Source organism: Tachyglossus aculeatus, chromosome 21 (assembly GCF_015852505.1).
Source record: "Tachyglossus aculeatus isolate mTacAcu1 chromosome 21, mTacAcu1.pri, whole genome shotgun sequence".
Lineage (NCBI taxonomy): Eukaryota > Metazoa > Chordata > Mammalia > Monotremata > Tachyglossidae > Tachyglossus > Tachyglossus aculeatus.
In genome coordinates, this window is record NC_052086.1 from 1,232,700 (window position 1) to 1,248,994 (window position 16,295).

Here is a 16,295-nt window from a genome sequence, read left to right on the forward strand (position 1 = left end):
GTTACCTCATCTATCGAATGGGGATTTAATCTTTGTTCTCCCTTCTCCTGGGAATTTTATTTTATTTTATTTTATTTGTGCATATCTATTCTATTTATTTTATTTTGTCAGTATGTTTGGTTTTGTTCTCTGTCTCCCCCTTTTAGACTGTGAGCCCACTGTTGGGTAGGGACTGTCTCTATATGTTGCCAACTTGTACTTCCCAAGCGTTTAGTACAGTGCTCTGCACACAGTAAGCGCTCAATAAATATGATCGATTGATTGATTGATAGACTGATTGGGAACGTGAGCCCTCTGTGGGACAGGGACGGTGTCTGGCCTGATTGTCTTCTATCTACCCGGGAACTTAGTACAGTGTTTGGCGCGTAGTAAGTGCTGAACAAATGTCACTGTTATTGTTACTACTGTGAAATGTAGCTAAAACGGTGACCGAAGCGCTTATCAAGTTGCATTGAAAATATAAAACTTCTACGTGGATAATGGAGAGAGGGGAAGAGAAAAGAGAGAGAACAGACTTACCAAGTTGCACTGAAAATATAAAACTTCTATGTGGATAATGGAGAGAGGGGAAGAGAAAAGAGAGAGAATAGGGGAGAGAAAGGGCACAAGGGAAGCAGAGAAAGAAGGAGGGAGACGGAACACAGGGAATTCTACAGAAACAGAACTGTCACAGTCTCTACCTGATCAAATCCTCGAAGCGGGATACTTCTGATCATTACTGTGGTATCCAATCCAATTCCTGTGAGAAATCCAGCACACTCCAAGGAAACATCTGGGAAGTGATCAACTCAAGGAACAATCAATCAGTCCATCAAGGGCATTTATGAGACGGAGTAAGCAAGAGAGGCTCTCCGGAGGCGTAAACCGGCCGGCCACGAGTTAACCCTCCCGCAGAGACTTCTCCTTCCTGGCCCCAAGGAACCCCGCCAACCTGGTCGACCCAACTGCCCTGGCTACCTCCCGTCCCGGCCTGCCCGTTCCTCCTGGGAGCCCGGCGGGGCCGGATGAAGAAGCCACCAGGCCCGCGGGCCCCTCTCCCGGACTCCGGTCTCTGTGCCAAAGCTTCCTGGCACTCTGACTCCAGAAAATGGGAAAGGGTGAGAGGAAGAGCTGGGTAGGAGGGTTGAGGGCCAGGCGGGGAGGGGATCCATCTTACCTCCCTCCCTTCCCCACAGCACCTGTATATATGTATATATGTTTGTACATATTTTTTTACTCTATTTATTTATTTATTTAATTTATTTCTACATATCTATTCTATTTTATTTTGTTAGTATGTTTGGTTTTGTTCTCTGTCTCCCCCTTCTAGACTGTGAGCCCACTGTTGGGTAGGGACTGTCTCTATATGTTGCCAATTTGTACTTCCCAAGCGCTTAGTACAGTGCTCTGCACATAGTAAGCGCTCAATAAATACGATTGATGATGATGATGATGATGATCCAGGGGCCCGTAGAAACCGGGCCGGGGGAGGCTTAACTGGACCTCTTCAAATGGAGCCGGCAGAATCCGGCCCTGTGAGCGGCCATAACGAGAGGGCTCCTGCCACTCTAAATTCTGCTGGACGTTTCTCCAGGCCCCGGGCATTTAATAACAACAATAATAATTGTTATTTGTTAAGCATTTACTATATACCACACATTGTACTAAGCGCAGGGGTGGGTACAAGCAAATCCCACAAGGGGCTCCCAGTCTTAATTTCCCATTTTGCCGGTGAGGTAACTGAGGCACGGGAAAGTTAAGTGACTTGCCCAAGGTTGGCGCTGGGATTAGAACCGAGGTCCTTCCGACTCCCCGGAACGGGATCTATTCGCTACGCCACACTGCTTCTCATTTCCAGCGGGGTTTCTCAGGTTTTCCCACCAGGAACTGACAGGCGGGATCGCCCATTTCACAGGGGAGGAAAACAGAGGCGCAGAGAGGCTACGTGACGGGCCCGAGGTTACACAGCTGGTCACGGGGAAGGTGAGGACTAAAACCCAAATCTCCCACTTCCCAGCCCTGGGAAGCAAGGAAAGGGGGAGACAGACATTAATGTAAACAAATGAATTGCGGGTAGGGACAGAAGTTCTGTGGGGCCGGGACGGTGTGACTAAAGGGAGCAAATCCAAGTGCGAGCAAGCGAGAGTAAGGCTCTTCTACTCCTCTACGGGTAAACCCCAGAAAGAGTAAACTGTCTAAGATGCCAGGATTTTTCTCATCATTCGAGGAGTCTGAAAGAAAAGCTGGAACGGAGAGGCCGGTGCCTTCCCAGAGAAAACAGGAATGCTGATTTTAATCAAATATCGTCACTACTTTGGCTAAAGGATACAGCTGGCGCCAACCACCAACCTGTGAGGGGTTAAAAACACACACATACACACACACACGCACACAAAGAGCGCTTAAGTGACTACCTCTAAATGTCCACAGAACCCACACATATGAATGATTTTGGGGTGTGCGGTGTGATTATAAGATTATAGCTCTAATCTAGGAATCCAAGAACTTTCAAAAGTGAAGAACCGATTTGGGCGTTCTGATTCGGTTTGCTGCGCCCGGTTAGGAAAATGAGGCGGCTAGATTTCCAGAAGGAAAGGGAAAAGCGGGAGAGGGACGGATTTACTTTCTAAAAGTTGATACTCTGACGTGTCTACTATATAGCTCCCCTCTCGGCCGTAAGATCCTCGTGGGCAGGGAACGCGTCTACCAACTCTGTTACACTGTACGCTCCACAGCGCTTAGTCCGGGACGCTGCACACAGTAAGCGCTCAAAAAATACCACTGTTTGTACTATTATAAATTGATGCCAAATGGGTAAATCTCCCTTTTACAGAAGCCAACCGAGGAACAAAAGGCAGCCCCCTGCCCACAGCGTCTTATACGGTGCCTGGCACGTGGTAAATGCTTAACAAAGATCACCGTAATCATTACCTTCTCTAGTCTCCTTTCGCAAACACTTAGTGTGGTGCTTTGAAGACCTTATTATTTATTAAGTGCTTAATAAAACCTCTCGATCGATCGATTCCGTAAGCCCGCCTCCCCTTTGCTGGGTCGAAAGGAGTGGAACTCCCCCTGCCAACCCCCACATCCCAGGAGACCTAGCCCCACGGGGCCAAAGACAGCAGTGGGCACTCACTGGCCCCTCGTGGGCCTCAGTTCCCTCATCTGCAAAATGGGGATTCAATCCCTGTTCTCCTTCTTAGAATGTGAGCTCCATGTGGGACCTGATTATCATCATCAACATCATCAATCGTATTTATTGAGCGCTTGCTATGTGCAGAGCACTGTACTAAGCGCTTGGGAAGTCCAAATTGGCAACATATAGAGACAGTCCCTACCCAACAGTGGGCTCACAGTCTAAAAGGGGGAGACAGAGAACAAAACCAAACATACTAACAAAATAAAATAAAATAAATAGAATAGATAATAAATAGAATAGATGATTATCTTTTATCTACATCAGCGCTTAGTACAGTGCTTGGCATATAACACATGCTCTACAAATTCCTTTATGACTATTCTACCACTACTACATAATAATAACGGTATTTGTTAAGCGCTGACTTTTAGACTGTGAGCCCACTGTTGGGTAGGGACTGTCTCTATATGTTGCCAACTTGTACTTCCCAAGTGCTTAGCACACAGTAAGTGTTCAATAAATACGATTGATGATGATGATGTGCAAAGCGCTGTTCTAAGTGCTGGGGAGGTTACAAGGTGATCAGGTTGTCCCATAGGGGGCTCACGGTTTTAATCCCCATTTTACAGATGAGGGAACTGAGGCACAGAGAAGTTAAGTGACTTGCCTAAAGTCACACAGGTGACAGTTGGCGGAACTGGGATTTGAATCCATGACCTCTGACTCCAGAGCCCGTGCTCTTTGCACTAAGCCACGCTGCTTCTCCAGAACGTGTCACCCCGTTTCTCAAAACACTCCAGTAGTTGCCCATCCACCTTTACATCAAACAAAAACTCCTCACCGTTGGCTTTAAAGCGCTCCAACATCTTGCCCCCTTCCATCTCACCTCACTTCTCTCCTTCTACAACCCCTGCTTTGCTCCTCTGGTGTTAACCTTCTCACTGTGACCCGACTTCGCCCGTCTCCCCGCCGGGCCTAGCCAACGTCCTGCCGCTGGTGCGGAACAGCCTCCCTTCTCGATTCCCACAGACGATTCCTCTCCCTCCCTTCAAAGTCCTACTGAAGGCACATCTCCTCCGAGAGGCCTTCCGAGACTAAGCCCCACTTTTCCTCATCTCCCACTCCTTTCTGTGTCACCCTGACTTGCTCCCTTTTCTCTTCCTGGCTCCCGGCCCCCCAGCACTTATGTACATATCTGCCATTTTATTTACTTGCACTGATATCTGTCTCCCCCACTCCAGACTGTAAGCCCGTTGTGGGCAAGGCATTGCTGTATTTCACTCTCCCAAGCGCTTAGTACAGTGCTCTGCACACAGTAAGCGCTCAATAAATTTGATTCAATGAATGAATGAATGAATACTACTACTAGTAGGGTGCTTCCTTCCTGATCCAAAATCAACTCTGTTCTTTGCTGGCACGGAGCGTGTCATCATCAATCGTATTTATTGAGCGCTTACTGTGTGCAGAGCACTGTACTAAGCGCTTGGGAAGTACAAGTTGGCAACATATAGAGACAGTCCCTACCCAACAGTGGACTCACAGTCTAAAAGAGAGAAGTTAAGTGACTTGCCCAAGGTCACACAGCCAACAAGTCGCGGAGTAGGGATTTGAACCCATGACCTCTGACTCCCAAGTCCGTGCTCTTTCCATTGAGCCACGCTGCTTCTAACAATAATGATGGCATTTGTTAAGCGCTTACTACATGCAAAGCACTGTTCTAAGTGCTGGGGAGGATACAAGGTGATCAGGTTGTCCCACGTGGGACTCACAGTCTTAATTCTTATTTTACAGATGAGGTAACTGAGGCACAGAGAAGTTAAATGACTTGCCCGAAGTCACACAGCTGACAACTGGAAGAGCCGGGATTTGAACCCAGGACCTCTGACTCCCAAGCCCATGCTCTTTCCACTGAGCCATGCTGCTTCTACCAACTCTGCTGCACTGTCCTCTCCCAAGAGCTTAGTACAGCGTTCTGCACCCACTAAGTGCTCCATAAATACCACTGATTGCTTGGTGGAGCCCAGGCCGGATCCGCTGCGGATCCCAGGGACCTGACAGCTGGTGCTGCTTCCCCACCACCAAGGCTTTGTGAGAATCTCACAAAGCCAGGAAATCTGTCCTGGTGGCCAGTGGCCCGGTGGCCCCGGCTGCCTCCAGTAGTCACTGGGTGCAAACTCCCGCCCCCATCTCCTGGAGCGGGTCTCCAGCCTCTCCCAGTCCACAGCAGGGCCCTTCTGGCTGGGCGATGTGCAACCCTGGGGCCCTGAGTGTTTTCCCCGGGGAGGAAAGTCTCCAGCTTTCTAACCGCGGCCCCCCCACATCTCCCAGATGTCAATCCGGCTCATCCCCGACTCCCTGGAAGCCCCCGATTGCCACACCGGCCCTCCCGGGGCCGAGCTTTGACCGGAATGAACTCCCGCAGCTGCGGAGAAGCCCCGGAAAATCGGCCATTAGGAACGGGGGCCGATTAAACCCCGTCCGCTAACCAATCTCCCCGGATGGGATCGATGGGGACGGGCCTCGTCCGGGGGAGGGTGGGGATGATGGAGGGATGGGGCAGCTGTGACGACTGGGAGAGCCTGGAGGCCGGGGGGATGCTGCCCGTGTCAAGGGAGCTGGCAGAAATCAGCCAAAACTCAGGCCGGGCGGCCCAGGGTGCTCCAAATGGCATCATCACATCATCTGCTCTCACATCCTTTGGCGGGAGAAATGGCAGGGGCTTCCTTCCCCCGAGAGGGACGGACAACCCGTCCTCGACCCCCAGGCCACTCGGACCCCCAATCCTCAGGAAGTTATCTCCCTCTGGGGCGCCCCTCTCCCATGCATCCGTGGGGTAACCATCATTCCAGGGGAGGTTGAGGTTCAGTCTTCCTGGGCCTGTTCTTCCCTCCCCGACCAAGAAGCTAACGGCCAAGCCGGCCTCTGGGCCACAACTTTCCGACCAAGCCGAGCACTCGACCACAGCGGGAAACGGCGCTGAGGGGCTGGGGCCTAGGCCCCTCGGTCCAAATGGAGAGAATCTCTTTATGATGATGATGATGATGACGACAGTATTTGTTAAGCGCTTACTACGTGTCAAGAACCCTTCTAAGCGCTGGGGTAGATACAAGCTAATCTGGTTGGACACAGTCCCTGTCCCACATGGGACTCCCACTCTTAATCCCCCTTTTACAGATGAGTGAACTGAAGCCCGGAGAAGTAAAGAGCCTTGCCCCCGATGTCACAGAGAAAATATGTGGCGGAGCCAAAATTAGAACCTAGGTCTTTCTGATTCCCTGTAATAATAACTCCAGTATTTAATAATTAATAATTAGTAATCAGGGTATTTAAGCACTTACTATGTGCCAGACAATGTTCTAAGTGCCGAGGTAGAAACAAGACAATCTGGTTTGGCACAGTTTCTGACTTACGCAGGGCTCAGAGTCTTAGTCCCCATTTTACAGCTGAGGGAACTGAGGTACAGAGAAATGAAGTGACTTGCCCGAGGTCCCACAACAAACAAGCGGCGGAGCCGGGATTAGAACCTATGACCTTCCGACTCCCAGCCCCGTGCTCTCTCCACTACTACTTATTGTGTGCCAAGCACTGGAGCCGGGATTAGAATCCCAGGTCCTTCTGACTCCCAGTAATAGTAATAATAATAATGATGATGGTGATAATTGTAGCATGTTGCGCACTTCCTATGTGCCGAGCACTGGAGCCGGGATTAGAACCCAGGTCCTTTTGACTCCCAAACCCGGGCTCTACCCACTAGGCCATGCTGCTTCCCGTTAGCTCCGGGAAGTACCATCGGGCCGATTTAACGCGTCCAAAACCACCCCTTCCCAATCCCGAGAGCTCCCTACGCTGCAGCCGCCGTCTACACCCCAGGCTGATAAAGTACAGAAGCGCTACTGTAGCCCCCGCAGGCTTATTTTGACTAAGGCTTAGGAATGCAGTGTGTAAACACTTGAGCTCCTATATTACACTGTCACAACTTGCATTACCAGCAAATGGACAAAAGCAGCTTTTTCACCGAAACATCGCGCCGAGGTAGATTTCGGGTTTAATTTCTGTAGAACCATTTCCTCACATAAATCATCTTCTCCCGGCGCGAGCTGGGACTTTGATGGATTTTGCAAACACAAAGACAACAAACCCCAACTCATTTCCAGTGACACGGGGGCCCGTTTTTATCTATTTCACGTCGCTCTAAAGAAAATACACACCTGCATATTTGTCGTACTTACGGACGGGCCGGGGAGAGGGCCGTGGTCCGGAACGTTCCTGGCTGGGGCGCGCCAGCGAGGTTGGGGGTCACGGAGCTCCCCCGCCGAGGGGGGACGGCCGCCTCGTCGCCCCCTCGCCCCCCCCAGATTGCCCACGGCCCGTGGCTCGGAGCTCCGGACCCCTTCCCATCTCCTGTTGGATTGGATTTCGGCAGCTTCTTTAGGGAAGCCTAGTGAGACGGAGCGGAGTCTGAAGAAAAGAGCCCAGACCTGATCTGGGCAAGTCACTTCACTTCTCCGGGCCTGAGTTTTCTCCTCTGTAAAATCGGGGATCCATCAGTCAACCGAATGGGATGAAATTCCCATTCCCCGCCCCCTCAGACCGTGAGCTATACGTGAGAGAGAGAGTCTGTCCGACTCGCTTGTTTCGTCTCTAGCCTAGCGCTTAGTACGGTGCTTGGCACAGAGTAAGCCCCTAGAAAATACTAAGCGCTGAACCACGATGTTTAAAGATGGTATTGGTTAAGCGCTTTCGAGGTGTCGGACCTTGTTCTAAGTGCTGCGGTACATCTAAGTAGGTTGGACACAGTCAATCAATCGTATTTATTGAGCACTTACTGTGTGCAGAGCACTGTACTAAGCACTTGGGAAGTACAAGTTGGCCACATATAGAGACAGTCCCTACCCAACAGTGGGCTCACAGTCTAAAAGGGGGCTCACAACGGGGCTCACAGTCTTAATCCTCATTTTAGAGACGAGGGAACCGAGGCACAGAGAAGTTAAGTGACTTGCCCAAATCACACACCGGACAAGTGGCGGAGCTGATGATTATCAGCCCTGCTGGGTTAAAAGGAGTTAAAATACGGATTTACCAGAAGATGCGGTGACCCTGCAGCTTGCTGATGGAGCAAATTTATGGGAAATTTTACATCTGAGCAAGAATCCCCACGTGACTAGAGGTCAGAAGCCACGCAACAGGGCCGCCTCTTATAACCAGGAGATCAGGCACAACGGGATTGCTTCCGCTCTCTCTGATCTATTGTAACGTCTGTTTCCCCCTCCGGACCGTAAGCTTCCTGCGGGCAGGGATCGCCACCCACCAATTCCGCTGAATTGTCCTCTCCCAAACCCTAAGTACAGTGCTCTGCACGCAATTAACGCTCAATAGATATCACTGGATGATTGGAAAAGGGTTCAAAAGGGCTGATGGAGGCCCAGCGGGAAGACCCCCAGCACGACCCTTCCTGTTTTGGGGTGCCCCAGAAGGAGGCTGCTCTCACGTGACTACTGGGGAAAAACTTATTTGGGGGAGCCCTACGGATCGGGCTGCTTCGCGCCTCAACCGCCTCAGCGCTGGGGCCAGAGACCCCCAAATCAATCAATCATATTTACTGAGCGCTTACTGTGTGCAGAGCATTGTACTAAGCGCTTGGGAAGTCCAAGTTGGCAACGTATAGAGACGGTCCCTACCCAACAGTGGGCTCACAGTCTAGAAGACGGGGAACTCGATACCCCTTTTCACCCAGGCTGGGGATTGATTGATTGATTTATTTATGATGGGATTTGTTAAAAGCGCTTATTTTGTGCCAGGAACTGTACTAAGTGCTGGGCCACATACAAGCTCATCAGGTTAGACGGAGTCCCTGTGCCACGGGGGCCTCACAGTCTTAATCCTCATTTTACGGATGAGGTACTGAATAACAGCGAAGTGAAGTGACTTGCCCACGGTCATACAGCCGACAAGGGGCGGCGCTGGGATTAGGCCCCAGGTTCTTCTGAATAATAAATTCTTGGAAAGATTCCAATGTGAGGAGAAACTCCTTCCCTGGCAACAGCATCCCAGGGGGCAGAGACCAGCCCATCTCGGTCTTCCCGCCTAATCCAACGGGGTCAAACTGTTCATCATCATCATCATCATCAATCGTATTTATTGAGCGCTTACTATGTGCAGAGCACTGGACTAAGCGCTTGGGAAGTACAGATTGGCAACATATAGAGACAGTCCCTACCCAACAGTGGGCTCACAGTCTAAAAGGGGGAGACAGAGAATAAAACCAAACATACTAACGAAATAAAATAGAATAGATATATACAAATAAAATAGAGTAATAAATATGTACAAATATGAACATAAATATGTTCATGTTCATCTGTTCTAATTGGACGGGATTTGGGGGCACTTGAGGAACCATGTTCTTCCTCCCCCAGCCCGCTGGAAGGCAGGGAACACTTGGCTCCGCCAACAGAGGATCTGGGTTCTAATCCCGGCTCTGCCAGTTGCCTGCCATGTGACCTCGGGCAACTCACTTCCCTTCTCTGTGCCTCAGTTTCCTCAGGGATGGGGATTCCATCCCTCTTCTCCCTCCTACTTAGCTTGGGAGCCCTGTATGGTCCGACCTGACTAACTTGGACCTACCCCAGTGCTCAACACATAGTAAGCGCGGAACAGATACCGTAATTAGTAGATCCCGGCCCAGAACGAGGCTCCTGAGACTGGAGGCTTTGGAGTTTACTGCCGTTGCTGCAGTGACCCTTCTGGTCTTGGTGACGGTCGGCCCTTTTCATTCAGTCATTCATTCGATCGTATTTATTGAGCGCTTACTGCGTGCAGAGCACTGTCCCGAGGTGGGGCCTTCGCGGCCATAGAGCCCCTGAGAGGAGCCCAGGCTGCGTAGGCCAGTGCGAATCCTGACAAAAGCTGAACGATGGGTTTCTGGGCCCGCAGTGGGCCCGGGCTACACCACGGGTCTCCGCAGCTGGGATGGGCCGGGGTTGAACCACAATTCCCAGGCCCAGAGCAGGCACCGGCTAAACTACGCGTTTCTGAGCCTGGCGTGGGCCCGGGCTGAACCGTGCTTAGAGAAGCAGCGTGGCTCGGTGGAAAAGAGCCCGGGCTTTGGAGTCAGAGGTCATGGGTTCAAATCCCGGCTCCACCAATTGTCAGCTGTGTGACTTTGGGCAAGTCACCTCACTTCTCTGGGCCTCGGTTACCTCATCTGGAAAATGGGGATTAAGACTGTGAGCCCCACGTGGGACAACCTAATCACCTTGTAACCTCCCCAGTGCTTAGAACAGTGCTTGGCGCATAGTAAGCGCTTAATAAATGCCATTATTAACCGTGGGCTTGTGGTGCAGGGGTGGATCTCTCTAGGACTCCTGATTTGTATAGGTTTTAACTTTCAAGCTCCAAATCCACGAGCGGTGCTCGTTGCAGGGCAGACACTCCCTGCCCTGGGGAGCCCACTGTGAGCCCACTGTTGGGTAGGGACTGTCTCTATATGTTGCCAATTTGTACTTCCCAAGCGCTTAGTACAGTGCTCTGCACATAGTAAGCGCTCAATAAATATGATTGATTGATTGATTGAGTGAGGGCACACTGAGGGCCGTGACTGATTGGTACCTGCGTTCCTCTGTGGACCCACGTCACCAAAGATGTCACCCTCTGGACCCCCTTCACAAGGGGAGCCACCCTTTTTTAAATGCTATTTGTTGAGCACTTACTATGCGGCAGGCCCTGTACTAAGCGCTGAGGTATACACAAGATAATCAGGTTGGACGCGGTCCATGTCCCAGTGGGGCTCACAGTCTTAATCCCCATTTTACAGATGAGGGAACTGAGGCGCAGAGAAGCGAGGGGACTTGCCCAAGGTCCCACAGCAGATGAGTGGAAGAGCTGGGATTAGAAGCCGGGTCCTTCTGACTCCCAGGCGCGACATATATCCACTGGGACACACTGCTTCTCGCCCTGCGGAGCCAACCGGGGGAGCCGGCTGGTCGTGCAGACCCTTGCTAATAATAATAATAATAATAATAATAATGATAATAATATCATTTACTATGCGCTTACTATGTGAAAGCACTGTTCTAAGCGCTGGGGAGGTTACAATAATAATAATAATGATGGCATTTATTAAGCACTTACTATGTGCAAAGCACTGTTCTAAGTGCTGGGAAGGTTACAATAATAATAATAATAATGGCATTTATTAAGCGCTTACTATGTGCAAAGCACTGTTCTAAGCACTGGAGAGGTTACAATAATAATAATAATGGCATTTATTAAGCGCTTACTATGTGCAAAGCACTGTTCTAAGCGCTGGGGAGGTTACAATAATAATAATGATGGCATTTATTAAGCACTTACTATGTGCAAAGCACTGTTCTAAGCACTGGGGAGGTTACAATAATAATAATAATAATGACGGCATTTATTAAGCGCTTACTATGTGCAAAGCACTGTTCTAAGCACTGGGGAGGTTACAATAATAATAATAATAATGATGGAATTTATTAAGCGCTTAATATGTGCAAAGCACTGTTCTAAGCACTGGAGAGGTTACAATAATAATAATAATAATAATGGCATTTATTAAGCGCTTACTATGTGCAAAGCACTGTTCTAAGCACTGGGGAGATTACAATAATAATAATAATGATGGCATTTATTAAGTGCTTACTATGTGCAAAGCACTGTTCTAAGCGCTGGGGAGGTTACAATAATAATAATAATAATGATGGCATTTATTAAGCGCTTACTATGTGCAAAGCACTGTTCTAAGCGCTGGGGAGGTTACAGTAATAATAATAATAATAATGGTGGCATTTATTAAGCGCTATGTGCAAAGCACTGTTCTAAGCACTGGGGAGGTTACAATAATAATAATAATAATAATAATGATGGCATTTATTAAGCGCTTACTATGTGCAAAGCACTGTTCTAAGCGCTGGGGAGGATACAATAATAATAATAATAATGATGGCATTTATTAAGCACTTACTATGTGCAAAGCACTGTTCTAAGCACTGGGGAGGTTACAGTAATAATAATAATAATGATGGCATTTATTAAGCGCTTACTATATGCAAAGCACTGTTCTAAACACTGGGGAGGTTACAAGGTGATCAGGTTGTCCCACGGGGGGGGGAGGCTCACAGTCTTAATCCCCATTTGACAGATTTATTGATTTCACTTGTACATATTTATTCTATTTATTTTATTCTGTTAATATGTTTTGTTTTGTGGTCTGCCCCTTCCAGACCGTGAGCCCGCTGTTGGGTCGGGACCGGCTCTAGATGTTGCCGACTTGGACTTCCCAAGCGCTTAGTCCAGTGCTCTGCACACAGTAAGCGCTCAATAAATAGGATTGAAGAGACTGCGCTGCCCTCTGCTGCTTTCTCTAGAAACCACATGGAGCACCTCCAGACCCTCGGGGGGCCAGAGGAGGGAAGAGGCGGGAAGGCCAGGCAGGTACACTGAGGCAGAATGAGGCAAAGGACGCCGAGGGGCGTCCAGCATGCACCGGCTAACACCTCCAGACTTTCCAGTCTCCCCGGGGGGCAGGAGGAGGGAAGGGGCGGGTGGGTAGACCGAGGCAGAGGGTGCTGAGGGGTGGCCATCACACACATTGAGTAAAACCCCCGGGATCAGGGAGCGGGGAATAAAATAATAATAATGATGGTATTTGTTAAGCGCTTACTATGTGCAAAGCACAAACCCTAAACTAAATCAATCGTATTTATTGAGCGCTTACTGTGTGCAGAGCACTGTACTAAGTGCTTGGGAAGTCCAAGTTGGCAACATCTAGAGACAGTCCCTACCCAACAGTGGGCTCACAGTCTAAAAGGGGGAGACAGACAACAAAACCAAACATACTAACAAAATAAGATAAATAGAATAGATATGTACAAGATAAATAAATAAATGGAGTAATAAATATGTACAAACATATATACATATATACAGGTGCTGTGGGGAAGAGAAGGAGGTAAGATGGGGGGGATGGAGGGGGGGGGACGAGGGGGAGAGGAAGGAAGGGGCTCAGTGTGGGAAGGCCTCCTGGAGGAGGTGAGCTCTCAGTAGGGCCTTGAAGGGAGGAAGAGAGCGAGCTTGGTGGATGGGCAGAGGGAGGCCATTCCGGGCCCGGGGGATGACGTGGGCCGGGGTCGATGGCGGGACAGGCGAGAACGAGGCCCGGTGAGGAGATTAGCGGCAGAGGAGCGGAGGGTGCGGGCTGGGCTGGAGAAGGAGAGAAGGGAGGTGAGGTAGGAGGGGGCGAGGTGATGGAGAGCTAAATCAGATTGAAATAATAATAATAATGATGGCATTTATTAAGCACTTACTATGTGCAAAGCACTGTTCTAAGTGCTGGGGGATACAAGGTGATCAGGTCGTTCCACGGGGGGGAAGGCACCCTCTGCTGCCTTCTCCAAAACCCACATGGAACACCTCCAGACCCTCGGGGGGGCAGAGGAGGGAAGAGGCGGGAAGGCCAGGCGGGTATACTGAGGCAGAATGAGGCAAAGGATGCCGAAGGGCGTCCAGCATGCACCGGGTAACACCTCCAGACCGTCCAGTCACCCCGGGGGGCAGGAGGAGGCGGTGGGTGGGAAGACGGGGGCACACCGAGGCAGAGGGCGCTGAGGGGTGGCCATTGCACACACTGAGTAAGACCCCCAGGCTCAGGGAGCAGGGAATAAAATAATAATAATAATAATAATGACGGTATTTGTTAAGCGCTTACTATATGCAAAGCACAAACCCTAAACTAAATCAGATTGAAATAATAATAATAATGATGGCATTTATTAAGCACTTACTATGTGCAAAGCACTGTTCTAAGCGCTGTGGGGGGATACAAGGTGATCAGGTTGTCCCACGTGGGGCTCACAGTCTTCATCCCCATTTTACAGATGAGGCAACTGAGGCCCAGAAAACAATAATAATGATGGCATTTATTAAGCATTTACTATGTGCAAAGCACTGTTCTAAGAGCTGGGGAGGTTACAAGGTGATCAGTTTGTCCCCCAGGGGGCTCACAGTCTTCATCCCCATTTTACAGATGAGGCAACTGAGGCCCAGAAAATAATAATAATAATGATGGCATTCATTAAGCGTTTACTATGTGCAAAGCACTGTTCTAAGAGCTGGGGAGGTTACAAGGTGATCAGGTTGTCCCCCGGGGGGCTCACAGTCTTAATCCCCATTTTACAGATGAGGGAACTGAGGCCCACAGAAGTGAAGTGACTTGCCCAAAGTCACATAGCTGACAATTGGCGGAGCCGGGATTAGAACCCATGACCTCAGACTTCAAAGCCCGTACTCTTTCCACCGAGCCACACAACTTCTCAGGGCGACAGAGAAGGGAGTGCAAGTTTCTAGGCTGCAGCTCATCATGGACAAGGAGCAGGTAGGCTAATTCTGTTGTAGCGTACTCTCCCCTCATCATCATCATCAATCGTATTTATTGAGCGCTTACTGTGTGCAGAGCACTGTACTAAGCGCTTGGGAAGTACAAATTGGCAACATACAGAGACAGTCCCTGCCCAACAGTGGGCTCACAGTCTAAAAGGGGGAGACAGAGAACAAAACCAAACATACTAACAAAATAAAATAAATAGAATAGATATGTACAAGTAAAATAAATAAATAGAGTAATAAATATGTACAAACATATATACATATATCCAGGTGCTGTGGGGAAGGGAAGGAGGTAAGATGGGGGAGATGGAGAGGGGGACGAGGGGGAGACGAGGGAAGGGGCTCAGTCTGGGAAGGCCTCCTGGAGGAGGTGAGCTCTCAGTAGGGCCTTGAAGGGAGGAAGAGAGCTAGCTTGGCGGATGGGCAGAGGGAGGGCATTCCCATGAGCTTAGTACAGTGCTCTGCACACAGTAAGTGATCAATAAATACCACTGACTGATGGGGAGAAGAGGAAATGAGGGTCTAGTTGGGGGAAATGCTTCCAAGTAAGGCTTCGAAGCGGGAGAGAGTAATTGTCTGTTGGATAGGAAGAGGGAAGGCGATCCAAGCCAGACGCAGGATGCGGGAAAAACGTTGGCGGGGAGATAAGACGAGACGGAGGTACGGTGAGTAGGCTGGCATTAGAGGGGCAGAGTGGGCAGTCGAGGCTGTAGAAGGAGAACAGCGAGGGGAGGTAGGAGGGGGCAAGATGATTCAGTGCTTTAAAGCCGATGGTATGGATTTTTTGTTTGATGCAGAGGTGGATGGGCAACTACTGGAAGTTCTTGAGGAGTGGGGAAACCCGGACCGAACCGTTTTGTAGAAAAATGATCCGGGCAGCGGAGTGAAGTACGGACCGGAGAGGGAACCGAAGCAGGAAGGTCAGCAAGGGGACTGAAAGAGCAATCAAGGCAGAAACCTCATTTGTAAAATGGGGATTAAGACTGTGAGCCCCCATGGGACAACCTGATCACCTTGTAACCTCCCCAGCGCTTAGAACGGTGCTTTGCACATCATAAGCGCTTAATAAATGCCATTATTATTACTATGTTGCCAACTTGTACTTCCCAAGTGCTTAGTACAGTGCTCTGCACACAGTAAGTGCTCAATAAATACAACTGATTGATTGATATTAACAGGATAAATGCTTGGATTCACGTGGTAGCAGTTTGAGATGGCAAGGAAAGGGCAGGTTTTAGCATTATGTTGTGAGGGCTGATCTGATAGGATTAACTGATGGATCGAATATGTGGGTTGAATGACAGAGAGAAGTCGAGGATAAATCCAAGGTTACGGGCTTGTGAGACAAGAAGGATGGAGGTTCTGTTTATAATGATGGGAAAACCAAGGGGGAGGATGGGGTCTGGGTGGAAAGACGAGGAGTTCTGTTAAGTTTAAGGTGTCTTGAAGGCAGGAGGAAATATGAGACTGCAGAGAGGAAGAGAGATCAGGGCTGGAGATGTCGATTTGGGAATCATCTGCAGAGAGGTGGTAGTTGGAAGCCAGGGGAGCGAATGAGTTCTCCAAGGGAGGGGGTGTAGGTGGAGAAAGAACTGAACCTAGAGGGACTCCAAGTTAGGGGGTGGGAGGCGGAGGAGAAGCCCGCGAAAGAGATTGAAAACGAGCGGCCAGAGAGATAGGAGAACCAGGAGAGGATGGTATCCATGAAGCCGAGGTTGGAGAACGTTTCCAGGGGAAGGGGCTGGTCCACAGTGTCAGAGGCAGCCGATAG

General features: G+C 49.6%; 1 protein-coding gene across 1 annotated transcript in view; it reads right to left on the reverse strand.

Moving 5' to 3' along the window:
• The window catches only part of TXNRD2 (thioredoxin reductase 2), a 108,677-nt gene that overhangs the window by 63,813 nt on the left and 28,569 nt on the right, over positions 1 to 16,295 (reverse strand). Inside the window, exons 9-10 of the mRNA XM_038763269.1 lie at positions 2,309 to 2,328; positions 681 to 772 (exon numbers count right to left, since the gene is read on the reverse strand). Coding sequence (XP_038619197.1) covers positions 681 to 772; positions 2,309 to 2,328 — 112 coding nt within the window. The remainder of the gene's footprint in view (positions 1 to 680; positions 773 to 2,308; positions 2,329 to 16,295) is intronic.